This window comes from Piliocolobus tephrosceles, chromosome 16 (genome assembly GCF_002776525.5).
Source record: "Piliocolobus tephrosceles isolate RC106 chromosome 16, ASM277652v3, whole genome shotgun sequence".
NCBI classification, from domain to species: domain Eukaryota; kingdom Metazoa; phylum Chordata; class Mammalia; order Primates; family Cercopithecidae; genus Piliocolobus; species Piliocolobus tephrosceles.
In genome coordinates, this window is record NC_045449.1 from 44344083 (window position 1) to 44361733 (window position 17651).

Sequence of the window (17651 nt, forward strand, 5' to 3'; positions counted from 1 at the left end):
CTCGGGCAGAGCCAGAGAAAGACCGAGGCTCGGGGCACGGGGGGGAGGGAGGGAGGGAGGGAGGCGCGGCGGCGGAGCGGCCCGGGCCGGCAGAGCAGCCATGGGCGCTGGGGTGCCGGGCCCCCCGAGAGCCGAGGCCTCCGGCCGGACTAGGGGACGCCCGGGCTGCCAGCCCCACTGACACCGCCTCGGACGATGTGAGCCGGCGACGCCGCGGCTGCTTCGCGGGCAGGGCGCGCGCTCCCACCGGCCCCAGACGCCGCTTTGCTAATTTGGGTGGGGGCGACCGTACCAGGCCGCTCGGGCTTTTGAAGCCGGGCTGGCTGTCTTCGGCAGCTTGACTGGGGGAGGCGACCCACACACAGGGCGCTTGGAGATTTTTTTTTTCATTTTTTTAAAAAAGCGGGATTAACTGTTTTTGGCAGCGGTTTTGGGGGGACCCTAAAAAAGGCCTTCTGGGGTTTCTTTTATCGGGGGGAGGGGGCGGTGGTCCCGACTTGGCCAGCCGCCTGTTGAAGGGGGGGAGCGGGGAGCAAGGGGATGCGAACCCGGCTCCCCCCACCATGATGAAGACAGAGCCACGGGGGCCCGGGGGTCCCCTCCGGAGCGCCTCCCCGCACCGCAGCGCCTACGAGGCGGGTATCCAGGCGCTGAAGCCGCCCGACGCGCCCGGGCCCGACGAGGCACCCAAGGGGGCCCACCACAAGAAATATGGCTCCAACGTCCACCGCATCAAAAGTATGTTCCTGCAGATGGGCACGACGGCGGGGCCCTCGGGCGAGGCGGGCGGCGGCGCGGGCCTGGCCGAGGCCCCGCGGGCGACCGACCGCGGCGTGCGCCTGTCGCTGCCGCGGGCCAGCAGCCTGAACGAGAACGTGGACCACAGCGCCCTGCTGAAGCTGGGCACCAGCGTGTCGGAGCGCGTGAGCCGCTTCGACTCCAAGCCCGCGCCCTCCGCGCAGCCTGCGCCGCCGCCGCACCCGCCGTCCCGGCTGCAGGAGACGCGGAAGCTGTTCGAACGGAGTGCCCCGGCGGCCGCAGGCGGCGACAAGGAGGCCGCGGCGCGGCGGCTGCTGAGGCAGGAGCGCGCCGGCCTGCAGGACCGGAAGCTGGACGTCGTGGTGCGCTTCAACGGCAGCACTGAGGCGCTGGACAAGCTGGACGCAGACGCCGTGTCCCCGACGGTCAGCCAGCTCAGCGCCGTCTTCGAGAAGGCCGACTCGAGGACCGGCCTCCACCGCGGGCCCGGGCTCCCCAGGGCCGCAGGGGCTCCCCAGGTCAACTCGAAGCTGGTCAGCAAGCGGTCCCGGGTGTTCCAGCCCCCGCCGCCGCCGCCGCCCGCCCCGTCGGGGGATGCTCCGGCGGAGAAAGAGCGCTGCCCCGGAGGGCAGCAGCCTCCGCAGCACCGAGTGGCCCCTGCCCGGCCGCCCCCCAAGCCCCGGGAGGTGCGCAAGATTAAGCCGGTGGAGGTGGAGGAGAGCGGGGAGTCGGAGGCCGAGTCGGCGCCCGGGGAGGTGATCCAGGCCGAAGTTACGGTCCACGCGGCCTTGGAGAATGGCAGCACCGCGGCAACCGCAGCCAGCCCCGCGCCCGAGGAGCCAAAGGCCCAAGCGGCCCCGGAGAAGGAGGCGGCGGCGGTAGCGCCGCCAGAGAGGGGGGTGGGCAATGGCCGGGCCCCGGACGTGGCCCCTGAGGAAGTAGATGAATCCAAGAAGGAGGACTTCTCGGAGGCGGACTTGGTGGACGTGAGCGCCTACAGTGGGCTCGGGGAGGACTCTGGGGGCAGTGCCCTAGAGGAGGACGACGAAGAAGACGAGGAGGATGGGGAGCCCCCCTACGAGCCCGAGTCGGGGTGCGTGGAGATCCCGGGGTTGTCGGAGGAGGAGGACCCAGCCCCGAGCCGGAAGATCCATTTCAGCACGGCGCCCATCCAAGTAAGTGAGCCCCCCCTCCCCGCCCCCGCGCCGCCCCTGCCACGTGCACGCGGCCGCCCCCGGCTCGCCAGCCAGCCGGGTTTGGCAGGCTGAGTCAGCCCCTGCCACCCAGCCCCCTTCCCAGAAGTTCCCACCCTCAGGGGGGCGTGGGGGAGTTCCAGCTGTTTGTCAGAGAGGGATTTTCAGGTGTGCGAGGGGGGTGGCCTGCCCCGACCTGCCCTCAGGTTCCTCCGCCTGTTGCCCCACCCCGCCCCGCCACTCCGCGGAACCCGCCCTGCCCCACGCAGGTCCTGGGACACCTGCTTTGCCTTCCTCGCCCAGACATTCCTTACTCCGGAGGCTGCCAGAGCCTGGGGCTTGGGTAGCGTGAAGGAGTGTGTGTGTTCTCAGAAGAGACATTTGCCCTTCACTGGGTAGAGAGGGGGCTAGGGCTGCTTTTCTCCTCTGTGGGAGCTGGATGGGGTGAGAAAGGGGAAAGCCAGGAACTTCTCAAAACGAAGCTGCAGGGGATGGCAGCCCTTCCTCCATTCTGTTTGTACCCCCACCCCAACTTTGCAGAAGTGAAAGAGGGAAGCAGATCGTGAGGGTGAGCTGGTCTGTGGCCATGTGACTGGCTGGCGCCGTGTTCCCTGGGGGTCCCTGCAGGCCAGCTGCCCGGTCCTGGTTGCACAGGGAGGGGCACTTTGTGTGGTCCTTGATGGGGAGAGGCCTTCTGCAGGCATGGAGGGGCGGGGGTGGGGCTGGGATCCCCCTGGGTGCCTGGCAGTAATGGGCATGCCTTTGCTCTTGGCTGCTCAATAGGACAGACTCCCATGGCCTTGGCAGGCCCCAAGTGTTCTTGCCACATTCTCTAGGAGCCCTGAAAGAGGGATGGGAGCTGCCCCTTTGGGGGTCTCATCCCCACCGCCACTATTGGTGGTTGGTTTGTGGGTTATGCCAGAGCTTTGAGGTCCTCAGAACAGCGCTGATGGGGAGCGGACATCCCCTGGGGGGAATCAAAAACCCCAGGCCACCCCTCCCCCCACTTCCCACCACCCTCCACTCTTGGCTGGCACATTCAGCCTGCAGGGTTCTTTCTCACCGCCCCAGGCTCAGCTGCACCCGGCCCCAGGTCTGCCCCATGGACGTGGCCAGGTCACTGGACTCTCCTTGGCCTGGACCCTGCCCGGCCTTTACCTTTCCCTAGCCAAACTACCATCTGTTTGTTTGCCGTTTCCATAACTACTCCTGGACTCCGAAGCTGCCCAACTTTCCTCTCACTCGCCCAGAATATTAGCCTCTCTCTGCCTCTCTCCCACCTCCCACCCCAGCAAGAGTCCTGAAAGGTTAAAAGTGAGTGGCTGCTCTTCCCCTCCCAGGCCAGTCCTTCCCCTAGGCTGGGTCCTGGGGGGTGCTCTCCCAACCCCTTTCCCCTCCTGAAGGCAGTGGGGTTCTAAAGGGAACGGGGGACTGTACTGTTTCTTGGGACTCTGAAGCAGAGTCTGGATCCCCCCCACCCCACCCCCACTAATTCTGTGAGCAGCCGGATGCCCTCGGAGATGGAGTGTGGTCTGGGCCTCTGACTGTCTATATTTGACGCCTTACCCTGATTTTTTGGTAAAAAATAGCACATGATTTGGAGCAGTGCTTCCCGGCTCCCTGGTGACTCTGGAGCTGGCCCGCCCTGTGTGAGAGCCAGGGTGTGTGGCGGGCCCGATGTGGCTGGCTTTCAGCCTCACTGGGGATTTCCTCCTCCCCACCCTGGCACAGGGGCCCCACTTTTTCTTCTTCCTGCCCCTGCCTTGATGCCAAGTCCAGGGTCCCGGGCCCCATGGATGACCCAGTTGTTTCCCTTCTGGAGGTGGAGGCCTCTGCTGAGGGCAGAGAATCTAATTCCAGATTGGCCTGGGGGAGGTGAGACTTCACGTAGGGCCCTCTGCTGGACCGGCATATCATGGTGGGCAACCCGAGGAGGGATAGGAGGTGGTCTGGGGCCTCTGAGCCCAGGCCTGGGATTCCTGCAGCGGGGGCAGAACCAGAAAGGGACAAGGATTTGATAGGCTGAGAGAAGAGGGCAGGGTGCAGCCCAGGACAGGCTGTGAGGGTGTGTTTTGGAGGTCACAGTGGGTATGTGTGACCCTGTGTGTCAGGGAGGGGTTGGTTGACCCAGGAGACTGTAGAGACTGAAGGATGAAGGGACCCTGTCTCCTAGAGCAGAGGGTGAGAGTCTGGGGACTCCGACGCAAAGTGGGCCAAATCCCACTGCTGAGTCCAAGCTCACACCAGCCATGTCCCAGAGCCTGGGGCATGTGTGCGGTGGAAACAAAGTCACCGGTGACCCACCCACCTGGCCCAGCTGGGTGTGTCTCATGCTGCCTGGCCACAGTTTAACCCATGTGACCTTGGGCAGTGGGCCTGGTGCCCTGGACTATGTGCAAGGTGGGCAGCCTGTTTGTTCAAGGGGTGCAATGGAAGATGAGTTTTAAGGGCTGGAGCCGGAGTTTCTCTGATGCTGTGAAATTGAGCTAAGGGACCAGAGGGGTCCCTCCCACCTAAGCCTTCTAGTCCTATGAGCACCCCCTCCCTCTCCCACTGTGGCAGTGAGCCTCTCTGGTAGGGGGTGGGGATGACACAGAGCAAGCCCAGACAAAGGCTGGGACACAAGAGTGCTGCTGCCTGCCAGGGTGCCCACAAGGTCTGCTCCTGGAGGAGACAGGGCCCTGCCAAGGGCCCTTGGGGGAGATGGGGTCCTAGTCTGACTCCTCGGGGCTGAAACTCAGCCATCTGATAGTGCTGCTCCCCATCCCTCCCCGCCCCCGCCTGGCTCCAAGTGGTGCCAACCTGTCACTGCAGGCGATGAAGCTTGAGTATGTCATGGTACCCCAAATGGTGCTCATTAACCTCCCGCTGGGGGCACCCCTGCCTGGGCCCAGAATGAGACATTCCCACAGAGCCCAGCCCCGCCTTCTCTGTCCTTCCGAGAGGGTCAGAGCCGAGGAATTCCCCTTTTTGCTGAGAGACACGGGAGAGAGACAACAGAGGGGTACAGGAGATGCCAAGGCAGGGCTGGCCTTGGAGCCCCACGGCACCTGGGTTCACTGTGGGTAGTGTCAGAGGCCGTCCCCTCCTCAGTCTCCTGGGCCCCCTAGCACATGGGGGACAGGGGGTGTAACTCAGAGCTGCAGTTGTGGAGGGAGAGCAGCCTGGGTGTGCAGGCCAGGCCACGGGGCCCAGCTTTTCCCGCTGCTCCTGCCACCTGAGGGGCTCCAGGGGGTGGAGGGCCCGCCTTTTCTCCACAGGGATAGAGGTGGTCTTTCCTGCTTCCCTCCCCTGCTCCAACATCCACCTGAGTGGCAACTCAGAGCCAGTCCTGGGTACCTCTCCCCTGCCACCCCTCCCGCTCCCCTCCCCCTCTGCTGTCTCACACCCGCTCCCCCCTCTCTCCCCATCTGGCATCCTCCAGCATCTTCTCTATCCTCTCTCCCCTCCTCCTCTTCCCCTCTTCTGCTCAGCCTGTTCCTTCCTCTCTGTGTCTGTCTTTGTGTCCCCTCTCGCCTGTCTGGCTCTCTAGGTCCTATCTCTCACTTTCTCTCTATCTGGGTGTCTGGGTTCCTGAGTTGGACGTTTCTCCAGGATTCCCCTTCTGTGCCTATGGCAGATCATGCTCACGCTGGTTGGAGCTGCAGAGAGAATAGCAGTGCGGGTCAACCAAGGCTGGGTCCCTTTCTGTCTTGAACCTGGGCTCCAGAACTATAAGGGCCTTTGTTTTGCTCAGAGCTGGGGTCTCTTGGGGCTGGGCGAGGCCTTATCTCAGGGCTGTCATGGGGAGGCATGGGGTGGGTAACTCGGCCTGCCTCCTTGGCCTCCTCATGCCAGTTCTGCCCTTGTCCTCCTGCCAGCCTCTCTGACCAGCTGCCTCCCTCCCCAGGTGTTCAGCACCTACTCCAACGAGGACTATGATCGTCGCAACGAGGATGTGGATCCCATGGCGGCCTCTGCTGAGTACGAGCTGGAGAAGCGGGTGGAAAGGTTGGAGCTGTTCCCTGTGGAGCTGGAAAAGGGTGAGAGGCCAGGAGGCCAGGCCACTTGGGCACAGCTGGGATTGACCCGGGTCTCATCTCTGGCGCCAGCTCCTGCCCTGTGCCCTCAGGGGCTCCCACAGACTTGCTGGGCCTCTCCCTCTGACTCGGGCCCTTGGTGACCTTCCCTGCTTCTCCCTGTCGGCACCCAGAGCCAACAGGGACTCAGACCCAGGCCAAACCACACCCCCACCACCCCAGTCATGGAACCACATTTGCACATTCAGTTAACAGGTCTGTAGGGTATTGTGTGCTAGGTCCTGGGCTCTGTGTTGGGGACACAGTGATGGGCTCTTGGGGAGATGGATGGGGGAGGCAGACATGGAAGGCACAGTCACGTCCAATTTCACCCTTAGGCCCTGGAATAGGGGCTGGGGAAGGTAAGGAGGGGCTGCTGTAAAAGCGTTTAACAGGTGACCTAACCAGACTGTGCTTGGGGGTATTCCCCGGGGAATTGAGGCTTGAGTTGCACTCTGGTGGGGAGGAATTAGGGGAGTAGGCAGGAAAGGGGCTTGGCTGCATTTTCACAGGGAGGGCAAGAAGGGCATGCAAATGAGGCCTTGCAGACCACATGGTCTTGTTGCTAAGATGGATTGGGAGCCATTTCGAGGCACAGGAAAGGTCTAGAAAGACCATGCCAGGCTGTGATGTAGGGAGGGGATCACAAGTGGATGGAGAAAGGCCACTGTGGCACGGACAGGAAGATGGCAGAACGGGTGTGGGTGGACTGGAAAGATCTCCAGGGGGAGAATCCACAGGATCTGGGGGTCATTTGGCTCAGGTGGAGGCTGTGAGTGGGAGGGAGGAATCCAGGTCTGGCAGGTGGCAGGTGGTGGTGGCATCCCCCATGAGGGAGTGCTTGTGGGGGAAGGTCATTAGTTTGGACGTCAGAGGCCCATGAGTCAGGCAGGGGCAGGTGTGGATAGGGGAATGGACCTCAGGGGAGAGAAAATCTGGAGGTCTTTGGTTCTTGAAGCTGTGAGTACAGATGAGACTGGTTAAGAGGGAGAAGACCAAAGGCTTAGGGCTGAGTCCCATCCTGGCCACCCGCATCCCGGCCACGCACCCTGGTCTGCATATACAATAGTCTTACCTGCCTGTGCCACCTTTGGCACACTCTTCTACCCATTGGTTCTTTGGAAGGGACAAAGGGCAGGGAGTGGCTCAGGAGCCCTCCTAGTTGGCTTGGCAAAGAAGGTGGACAGAACTATACCCCTTCTTCAGTTGTGGGACATCCCCTAATGGGGACTGCTTCCTGATAGGGGTCTGTGCCCTGGAATTCGGGGTGGAGAGTCTTGTATGTCCCCTACAAGCCCTGTCATCTCACCACTCTCTGTTCCACAGACTCCGAGGGCCTGGGCATCAGCATCATTGGCATGGGTGCTGGGGCGGACATGGGCCTGGAGAAGCTGGGTATCTTCGTCAAGACCGTGACGGAGGGTGGTGCGGCCCATCGGGACGGCAGGTATCAATCCTCCCCAGTCTTGCCCAACCCTTTTTCACTCCCCGACTGGCCATCCGTGGTGGGGTGAGCCACTGAGCTGGGGGTGGGGTGGGCATTCTCTGGGAGACTTCTGTGCTGTGTGTGCAGCTGAGATGTTCGGGGAGCACTGCCCTGCCAGGTGCTGTTCCAGGCCCCAGAAATACAACAGCGAGCACGGTCAGCCCTCATGCCCTCAGGGAGCGTGCGTTCTCCAGGAGGGGCTGGTGACCATGGTGGCTGTAGGCATATGTTGTGCATCCTGGTCTGGAGCATGGTTTGGGCCCTGGTAGGGAGAAGACAGGCATGGAACCTGTGTGCCTGGAATGTTATTTGAGCTTTTTTTTTTCTTTTTTTTTTATTTCGCTTAACAAATATTGACTCTCTGACAATGTTGGGCTGGTCCTGGGCCCTGGGGAGTCAGTGATGAGGGCCTGGCTCTTGAGAAGTGTGCAGTGTAGTGTGAGGTAGACATTGAACAAGTAGACACACAAAAAGTGGTGAAATGGAGGGAAATGCAGGGTGCTGTGAAGGCATACAATAGGAGAGCTTGACCTCTCTGGGTATCAGGGAAGGCTTCCTGGAGGAAGCAGTGCTGGAGCGGAGAGCTAAGGCTGAGCAGGAGTTAGCTGTACTAAGGGAGTGAGTGCAGAGATTCCAGGCAGTGGAGCCACGAGCAGGCAGGTGTGGCTGGGGCATAGAGAGCAGGGGCCAGGAGGCTGTGACTAGACACATTGGTGGCGGTGGCTCTGGAGACTGGCTATCTTTGCGCTTGTGAGTGTGCATGCCTTTATCGAGCATCCGTGGTTGCAGGGGGTGAGTTCTGTGGGACAGAAGGTTCAGGGATGGCATCCTGGAGCTGTGTGCCAGCCAGGGACCCCTGTGTTAGCTTTGTATTGCAGGAGTGTGGGGAGTGGCAGTAGGAAGGGCTGTAGGGCATCCCCCAGGTGGCTGTAAGTTAGAGGTTGACATTGGGGATCCCTTGTGGTGGTGCCTCAAACCCAGACCCCCTCCGTGTGGCAAAGGTGAGCAGGTCTCCTTGTGCAGCTGGGTGACTTTGGGATCTTGTTGCTAGAGATGGGGCTGCCCTGTCAAGGGGCTTCTATCTGTTGTGGCCCGGGTGGCAGGGAGAGGGGCAGGGAACAGGATGCCCTTTCATTTACCCCTTCCCCCTCCCAGCTTGAACTTCCACAGCCTTTTCCCATTGTTGCCTGTGGGTTGTCTAAGGAGTGAGTGTGCATGGTGGCCGTGGCCACTCACTCATGCCCACCTGGGAGTGGCGTGTGTTGGGGTGAGCTCTTGACAATAGGCCATTTCCTCCGTTTCCGTGTGGGAGTCTGAGAGAAGGCCTGGAGCTCCCAGGGAGGTGGAGTAGAGGAGGGAGGTGCCTGAGAGGCCCCCCACCCTCCATCTCCCTCGGCAGGCGGGACTGAACCTCCCCTTGTGTGGAGAACACGGGCTTCAGGGGACACAACTGGAGTGTGTCAGGAGGTGCACCTGTATCAGGTGTGTGTGGGACAGTGTGTGAACTTGAGACAGTGCCATTCAGTCTTGGGGACTTGGGAGGACATCCATGCACTCAATTCTGTGCAGAAATGTACACGTAAGAGGTAGGCATGTCACTTGTGTGCCGTGGGGCCCCTGGCCAGTGTGCATGGCAGAGATGAACTCTGAGAATGTCATACCGCTCAGTCAAGTATGATGGAGGAGGGGACAAGAGTGTGATTGTCACAGGAAGTGTGCCTGCCGCCTCTCCTGGTCCTGGACGCCTGTGTCTGCTTTGCTTGCCTGGCTCTCACTGCCCACACAGGTGGGCCTGGCTGACACTGAATCCTCTGGCCTCGTGAATGTTATGCAAGTAGACAAAGTACCAGGTCCCTGTGGGGACAAAGTCCCTGTGAAGTTTTTTGTTGTTGTTTTCTTTTCTTGTTTTTTTGTTTTGTTTTGTTTTTGAGGCAGGGTCTTACTGTGTTGCCCAGGCTGGAGTGCAGTGGCGTGAGCACAGCTCACTGCAGCCTTGACCTCCCTGGCTCAAGTGATCCTCCCCGCTCATCCTCCCAAGTAACTGGGACTACAGGCACATGCCACCACACCCAGCTCATTTTTTTTTTTTTTTTCATTGTTTGTAGAGATGAGTTCTCACTATGTACTTGGGCTGGGGAGCCTGGAGTTTCTGATGGGAGGAGGCTACCTCTACCCTCACTCCACAGTTCCCCTGTGACCCCTTAACCAATGTCACTCCCCTAGGATCCAGGTGAACGATCTCCTGGTGGAGGTGGATGGAACAAGTCTGGTGGGAGTGACCCAGAGCTTCGCGGCGTCTGTGCTCCGGAACACCAAGGGCCGAGTGCGGTGAGAGCCCAGAGGGGTGGGGCGTGGGAGTGGGCAGGAGGTCCTCGTCCAGGCACTCCGCTCACCTGCCTACAGCCAGTTAAGGTTCTGGCGTTCCAGCTCACAGAGGTTCTGCTGACTCCTTGGCTGCAGGAGTTGCTGTGCCTGGAGTCCCTTGCCTCACACCTACCTGCCTTCTCATCCCAGCTCCCTGGCCACTGCTGGCCACCAGTACTCAGCCTTCCTGGCCCACTGTCCACCACCCCTCCAAACTGTCCTCTGGGGCTTATTTTCCTTCCCCTGCCTGTCCCCTACTCACTGATTGAAGAACTAGGACGTCCAGGGTGAATGCTAACCACACTGGGATTCCCTCATTAGGACCTCATCTTTCCCCCCCACCAGCCCCGTGTCATCCTGGGAACATTCCTCCCCAGGCCTATAACCAAGGGGACTGGATCAGAAGCCCCCTGTGTCCACTCTACCTCTGGCTTAACATTCAGGGATCACTCCCTGCCCCTCTGCAAGAGGGGCACTACCCCCAGGAAAGGGTGGTGGAGAGAAACAGGATGTGGGTGGCCACTGGGAGGAGGGGCTGGTGCCTGGAAGTTCCACTATTTCCTCTCCATCCTAATCTCCAGTTGCCATCATCCCGCCCCTTCCTGAAGCTCAGGGGCTTGGAGCATACCCAAGAAACACCTCCGCAGCCCATCCCTGCTGGGAGGGTCATCTTCACCTTTCCCTGCCTCAGTGGCAGGGGAAGAGCCTCCTGAGTGCATGTACCCTGCAGCCCAGCCTAGAGGTTGGCTGACAGTCTCTCTCCTGCAATACTGGCCAGAGGGGTGAATGGGCCTTCCTGCCTCCCTTGGGAAGGAAACCTGATAAGGGCCCCCATTCCCCCATTCATTATTAACACTGCAGCCTTCGGACTCAGCCCTCTCATCTCTCCTCCCCTGGGAGGGCCTGAGCTTGGAGAGGGGAGCATCAGCAGGGAGGATGGTGGCATTACCTGGCTGAGGACAGAGGCAGCGGATGATGCTGGTGCCCCTGCAGGTTTATGATTGGCCGGGAGCGGCCGGGAGAGCAGAGCGAAGTGGCCCAGCTAATTCAGCAGACTTTGGAACAGGAGCGATGGCAGCGGGAGATGATGGAGCAGAGATACGCCCAGTATGGGGAGGATGACGAGGAGGTAGGGAGTCCCTGCCTGACTGGCCGTGTGGTCGCCCCCTGGTGGCTAGATGAAGCGTTACCGTCATCTGCCTCTACTGCTTCCCCTGCCCTGGTAAAAAGCCCACAGTGCCGTTCCCTGTCCTCCAGTCACACTCTTTGTCTTCAGAGTTCGGACAAGGAATACACAGCCCTCTCAAAGAGCCCCAAGTCTGAGGGGAGAGTATAGCCCCTGGCCTTGGAGGACCTAATCTGAAAGGGAGATAGATCCAGAAGGGGAAAGACATTATAGGCTGTTTCTTCAGAGACCCAGGCTGATGGGGAACTGACTCCCTCTGTCATCAGAGGAATATTAGGCTGTTGGGGGAAGACGTAAACTGTGTCTCTGGTCCAGCCTCAGGCTGAAGCGGGAGGCACGAACCACATTCCTGGGTAGCTGTCTGTCTGGCATGGGCAGACTAGTCCCAGCCCCGGTCATCAGGGCTGAGGGCAGCTGGGTGGGGAGGGCCCACAGTCTCTGGTCTCCCTTTGCAGACGGGAGAGTACGCCACTGATGAGGATGAGGAGCTGAGCCCCACGTTCCCGGGTGGTGAGATGGCCATCGAGGTGTTTGAGCTAGCGGAGAACGAGGATGCACTGTCCCCTGTGGACATGGAGCCCGAGAAGCTGGTGCACAAGTTCAAGGAGGTGGGAGGAGGGGCTCCCTGGAGTGGTGGAGGGAAAGGCAGGCAAGTCTCCTGCCCTCAGCACTGCCTACCCCACCCCGTCAGAGCTGAGTGCCTACCCCTCTGCCCAACAGCTCCAGATCAAGCACGCAGTCACTGAGGCAGAGATACAGCAGCTGAAAAGAAAGGTGAGGGTGTGTATGCGTGTGTGTTTGCGTGCGTGCATGCGTGTGTTGAGGAGCAGGGTCCCCCTACCCTCACACCTGCACATGCTGACACTTAGGCACAGGCACCCACAGAACAGGCTGCTCTAAAGCAAAAGGATGTATTAAGAGTTCAAGCTCTGGATCCATCTGCTCCAGTATCACTTGCTTCTCTGTGCAAGTGAAGCACAAGTGCAAGCCTCCTCATCCATAAAATGGAGTCATAATAGCACCAACACTACCAGGTCATTGTAGGATTAAATGAGATAATATATGTCAAGTTGGCCTGGTGCGGTGGCTCACACCTGTAATCCCAGCACTTTGGGAGGCCGAGGCGGGCGGATCACGAGGTCAGGAGATCGAGACCATCCTGGCTAACACAGTGAAACCCCGTCTGTACTAAAAATACAAAAAAATTAGCCAGGTGTTGTGGCAGGTGCCTGTAGTCCCAGCTACTAGGGAGGCTGAGGTGGGAGAATGGCGTGAACCTGGGAGGCAGAGCTTGCAGTGAGCCGAGATTGCGCCACTGCACTCCAGCTTGGACCACAGAGTGAGACTCCATCTCAAAATATATATATATATATATATATGTGTGTGTGTGTGTGTGTGTGTGTGTGTGTGTGTATGTCAAGTCTTTCGCACAATGTCTGACATAATAGGTGCTCAATGAAAAGTCAAAGTAGGCTAGGTGCAGTGGCTCATGCCTGTAATCTCAGCACTTTGGGAAGCCAAGGCAGACTGCTTGGGCCAGGAGTTAGAGACCAGCCTGGGCAACGTGGCAAAAATCTATCTCTACAAACAATACAAAAATTAGCCAGGTGTGGTAGCGCACACCGGTGATCCCAGCTACTCGGGTGGCTGAGGTGGGACGATCACTTGGGCCAGGGTAGGTCGAGGCTGCAGTGAGCCGTGATTGTGCCACTGTACTCCACTCCAGCCTGGGTAACAGAATGAGACCCTATCTCAAAAGAAAAAAAAGTCAGTATATTAGCTGTGATACCGAAGCGTGTTAAGTTCCACTCTAGGTGTCTCTGTGTTTGTGCTGTCCCATGTATGTCTGCTATGTATAAGCCCATTGATAAATACCACCTGGAAATACACACACTGACACATAGCAGCCTGGCCCTAGGCACATAGTACCCACAGACCCCCTCACCCAGACACCCAGACACATAGAGACACCCACTCTGCACAGACACGGTCACAGATACAGTGGACCATGTGACATGACACTCGGGGCTATCAGCCTGGATACGCAAACCCACTCTGCACCCATCTGCTTTGAAACACACAGGCATGGCCATCGCTCAGACCACCTGGTCTAGGAAGAGGGTGACAGGACATGCACATTCTCACCTGGGCAGGCAACACAGAGGTGCCAAAGCTGACACCAGATGGAGACACATGACACACACACACGTGTAGCTTGCACAGATGCTTACACAAGCATGTCAGGTGCCAGCACCCTCACAGGCATGTGGATATACAGATTTCATATTAAAAGTCTGTATGGGGTCCCTGCTGAGACCTAGACTATAGGAGTCCCAGTACCTATGGGGCTTCTGCCGTGGTGGGGAGAGACAGATGTATAGTGGTCTTGCAGACATGGGAGTGTGCATATCCTCCCACATGGGGGTATGCAGGAGAGGAGGGCGGGGTTTGGGTGGCTGGGGCAGAAGCAGGGGCATTCCTGGCAGGGAGAGGAGCTCTGTGGAGCATGGAGGCTGGCTTTGGGGGAGGCCAGCCAGGAGGTGGCAGCATGCCTGTCGGGGAGAGGTGGAGGCAGGGCTGGACTGCCAGGGTAGGCTCTGGCTTGCAGTGTCCTGCCTCCCCTCTAAGGACTCTGGCCTTGGTCCTATAGATAGCATGGAGTATGTGGCCATTGGGATTTTTTGGAAAGCCACTGCCTACAAAGTGGGAGGGCATGAAAGTGGGCAGTGCTGGGAGGCAGGCAAACTGGTGAGGGGCCCAGACAGTGTCCCAGTAGGGGTAGGCCAGGACTGCTCAGAGTATAGGCAGAGGGTCTGGAAAGGAAGGGTGGGTGAGCACTGCATTTCCAGGGTCAGAGTGACAAGCTGTGTTCCTGGGGTGTATGCAGAGTATGAAGGGGAGGGACACGCCAAAGGTCTGTTTGTGCGTTCCACTTACAGACATCCTCTGGGTACCTTATAGATGTCCGGTACTGTTCCCATCACCATGATGGGCAAAGCCACAGCTGACCATTTTTTTGTGCATCTGCAAACCAGTGACTGTGTTGTCACACACTGGCACGGGGCTCTGTAGGAGAGAACAGGCTTCCTGAGCTGCTAAAGCAGGAGGAACCTGATTCGGGTGGAGGTGGGGGTAGGGCTATGCTGTTGCAGGGAGTTGTGGGGGCTTCTCTGGAGAAGTGACACACTGAGTAGAGAGCCAAAGGGTGAGATAGAGGGAAAGAATTAGGCAAGCAGGAGGGTAGATGGGGGACATTCCAGGCAGAGGGGACAGCACATGCAGAGGCCCTGTGGCAAGTCTGAGGATCTGCAGGAAGGCCTGTGTGACTGGGGGACAGAGAGCAAGGGATGTTTGCAGCAAATACTGGAAGGGGCCTGAGACTGAGTGCCAACATGTCTGTGAGGTTGTGGCGCCTTTTAAAAGAGCAAATCAGGAAAGAAGGCATAGGTTTGTGCAGCTGCGGGGGTCTGGTCTGGGGCATGGTACCTGCGAGGAGCTGGGAGCTAAAGCTGGGAGTTGGGAGCAAGGTTGGGCTGGGACTTGAGATTTGTGGCTCAGAGTGCACACAGGTGGTGTGGAAGATGGGCCAGTGCCCCAGGGCAGCTGTGGGGGACTGGAGGTCTGCGCTGGGGTCACCTGGAAGCTGGGAGAGGAACCAGGATTGTTCAGGAAGCCACAGGAGCAGACTGGCGAGCAGGGCTGGGGCTGCAGAGAGGGGACAGAGAGTGATGGTGACCCTCATCTGCCCTTTTACTTCACATGTGCTGTCTCACTGGAGCTTTTGTGAGCTTGGGAGGCATATATCACTCCCATTTGACAGATGGGATAACTGAGGCTTGGAACATTAGTTGCATTGCCCCAAGTCAGAGTATCAGCGACTAACCGAGGCCTCCAGCCTCCCTGTGAGTGGGGTGCAGTGACAGGGAGTCTGGTGGGAGCTCTGAGGCCGAGCTCTGCTTTCCTCTCTGGGTTTCAGTTCTCAGGCTCAGTCAAAGAGGGTTAGTAGTTGGGGTGCAATGGACTTCACAGCTGTAGGAATCCCCTGGCGACTCTGGCGCCAGTGCTAGGATGGGGGTATCCTTTGGCTCCTGCTGGCCCCCACCAACCCAGGGCCGTGCCTTCCTCTCTCAGCTGCAAAGCCTGGAGCAGGAGAAGGGGCGCTGGCGGGTGGAGAAGGCGCAGTTGGAGCAGAGTGTGGAGGAGAACAAGGAGCGCATGGAGAAACTGGAAGGCTACTGGGGCGAGGCCCAGAGCCTGTGCCAGGCTGTGGACGAGCACCTGCGGGAGACTCAGGCGCAGTACCAGGCCCTGGAGCGCAAGTATAGCAAGGCCAAGCGCCTCATCAAGGACTACCAGCAGAAGTACGTGGCTGGGGGCTGGGCGGCCTGGGCCCCGGGAGCATTGAGAGGCTTTGGGGGGCAGTCCCTCCCCACCCCTCCAGCTGAGTAGGGAGGCAAGGAGCACAGAAGTTGGAGGGCCCCGTGGTGGGACACCTGGCCCAGAATGACCATGCATCAGAGCCAGCACAGAGCCAGACCCCCAGAGGCTTTGGGAAAACCTGGGGCCTCCCAACCTGAGAACAGGGAAGGACAGAGCTGCCCAGGCAGAGCTGAGGACTTGGGTCATCCTGGATGGAAGCCAGACCACACACCCTTACCTGCCATCTGTCTCTTGCCTATGCCCAGGGAGATCGAGTTCCTGAAAAAGGAGACTGCACAGCGTCGGGTTCTGGAAGAGTCAGAGTTGGCCAGAAAGGAGGAGATGGACAAGCTCCTGGACAAGGTGGGCCCGGGGCGCCCTGTGGGCAGGGCCCAATGGAGGGAGCAGCACTGAAGCCCCTACCCTATGGGTCCTGGAGGGAGGGGATGCCATGTCCTCACCAGGGGGGTGGAAGGGGCTGGGATCATGCCTGGTGTCCAGACCTGACCCCCTACCCTCCTTTGTTTTCCAGATCTCAGAACTGGAAGGAAACTTGCAAACACTGAGGAATTCCAATTCTACTTAACAGAAATCATTCCTTGACAGGACAATAATTAACCCCCTCCCATTGTCCTCCCTCCCCTGTCCTCAACACCCCACCCCTCCCCCTACCAGCCTGGGGACAGGTGCCCCGACTCCCCCCCACCCCTCCACCCCACCTCCCCCAGCTTCAGGGACCAGAGGGCTCATATCACAGGCCCCCTTAAGATGGCCTGGGCAGACAGAGGTGGCTGGAAGGGCGGCCTCTTTCCTGCCCCATGGGGCTGAGGCACAGAGGCCGAGGGCTGCCAAGGGCTGGCCTGGTGGTCGATGGACACAAGCACCTGCACATCAAGCTGCCAGACTTTACACACTCCAGCTTTTGTCTCTGGACTGGAACGGGGCTGGGGCTCTCCCAGCATCTGCCAACTGGAGGCTGCTCCCTGCCCATGGGGCACCTGGGTAGCCCCTGGGCCTCTTGACTTGAGATTCTACCTTCTCGGCCCTTCCCTCTCCCCCATCATTGTGCTGTCTCTGTTGCATTCCGACCCTCCTGCTTGGGGGGTGGGGGCATTGCCTCAACACCTCCCCCATCCCTGTTCCCTGTCCTGGGAGGGATAGAGTCCACCCCAGAGCCCAGAGGCTGGGCCTGGCCCTGGCCCTGCACTGATTTCTCATGTGTCCTTCGGGAAAAGGGGAGTGAGAGTCGGAGAAAGGGAGAGTTCAGGACACCTGGTGCCCAGCTCCCCATTTCCTGGGGCAGCAGCCCTCAATTTCTCCTTGTGCCTCCCCTCTCCCAGGTGCCAAATAGCCATAACCTCCTCTTGGAACTGTTATGTGGCCTCTCTGGGTCCAGGTTTCCTGGTCAAGGCTGGGAATGCCCAGGAGGAAAGGCTGTCAGCTTAGGGGGTCTGGCTACAGAGACCCTGGTCTTAGGCAAGGGGAACATTTCTCCCTGGAGAGCCAGGTCCTATCCTGTGCCGCCCTGCCTGCCCAGCCCAGGGCAATGCCTGGAAGCCTACTGACATTGCAGGGAGTCAGCCTCACCCTCACCCCCTACTGTTTTTCCAATGTTTTGACTGGAGGGCAAAATTTTACTACTACTCATCTTTTTGGAGACCAGGGCTGCCCTGCTGGCAGCCTGCCTTCTAAGTGAAATCGACTCTGTTTCCCCACTTTAACCCCAAATTGGGGCTTGGACCAAGGGAGGTGAGACCCCCCCCCAGGTCCCCTCCCCTTTCAAAATCCATCTCATTTTGCCACTTCATGCCCTTGCCCTAACTGGGTTTTTGTTCATTTTTTAAAAGCACCTATCCCATCCGTTTTGGCTTCTTGTCCCCTGTAAATAGACCATGACTTCGATCAGTATTTCTTGTCCCCACCCCTTCGTATCCCCAGATGTGCCCCCATCCCCTGAAGGAGCTGGCCATCTCAGTCCTGGGCCCACGCACTTCACCCCGGCAGATGGAGGGGGCGGAACTGGGTGGGCGGGGCCACTTCCAGCTGCTTGGGCCAGCGGCCACCCCTGCCCAGCCGTCCAGAGGACCGCGTCTCTGTATATAATATATATATGTATGTATTGTTCCCGGTTTTGTACGGACCATGCCCTCTGTCAGGTCATCCCCATAAAAGCAGCCCCCAGAGCC

The 17651-nt window shown here is 59.4% G+C and overlaps 1 protein-coding gene across 1 annotated transcript; it reads left to right on the forward strand.

Moving 5' to 3' along the window:
• The first annotated feature begins 406 nt into the window (after positions 1-406).
• Positions 407-17650, forward strand: PPP1R9B (protein phosphatase 1 regulatory subunit 9B). The gene is made up of 10 exons (XM_023204436.3): positions 407-1934; positions 5842-5974; positions 7337-7457; positions 9720-9824; positions 10854-10989; positions 11502-11654; positions 11767-11820; positions 15178-15407; positions 15732-15828; positions 15998-17650. The coding sequence occupies exons 1-10, from the start codon at positions 564-566 to the stop codon at positions 16049-16051; spliced, it is 2454 nt and encodes an 817-aa protein (XP_023060204.2). The 5' UTR covers positions 407-563; the 3' UTR covers positions 16052-17650.
• Position 17651: the final 1 nt, after the last annotated feature.

Coding starts and splice junctions, on each gene's coding strand:
- PPP1R9B (XM_023204436.3), top strand. CDS start 564: ATGATGAAGACAGAGCCACGGGGGCCCGGGGGTCCCCTCCGGAGCGCC. Junction 5,975..7,336: donor CCCTGTGGAGCTGGAAAAGG/GTGAGAGGCCAG, acceptor TCTGTTCCACAG/ACTCCGAGGGCCTGGGCATC. Junction 11,655..11,766: donor TGGTGCACAAGTTCAAGGAG/GTGGGAGGAGGG, acceptor TCTGCCCAACAG/CTCCAGATCAAGCACGCAGT.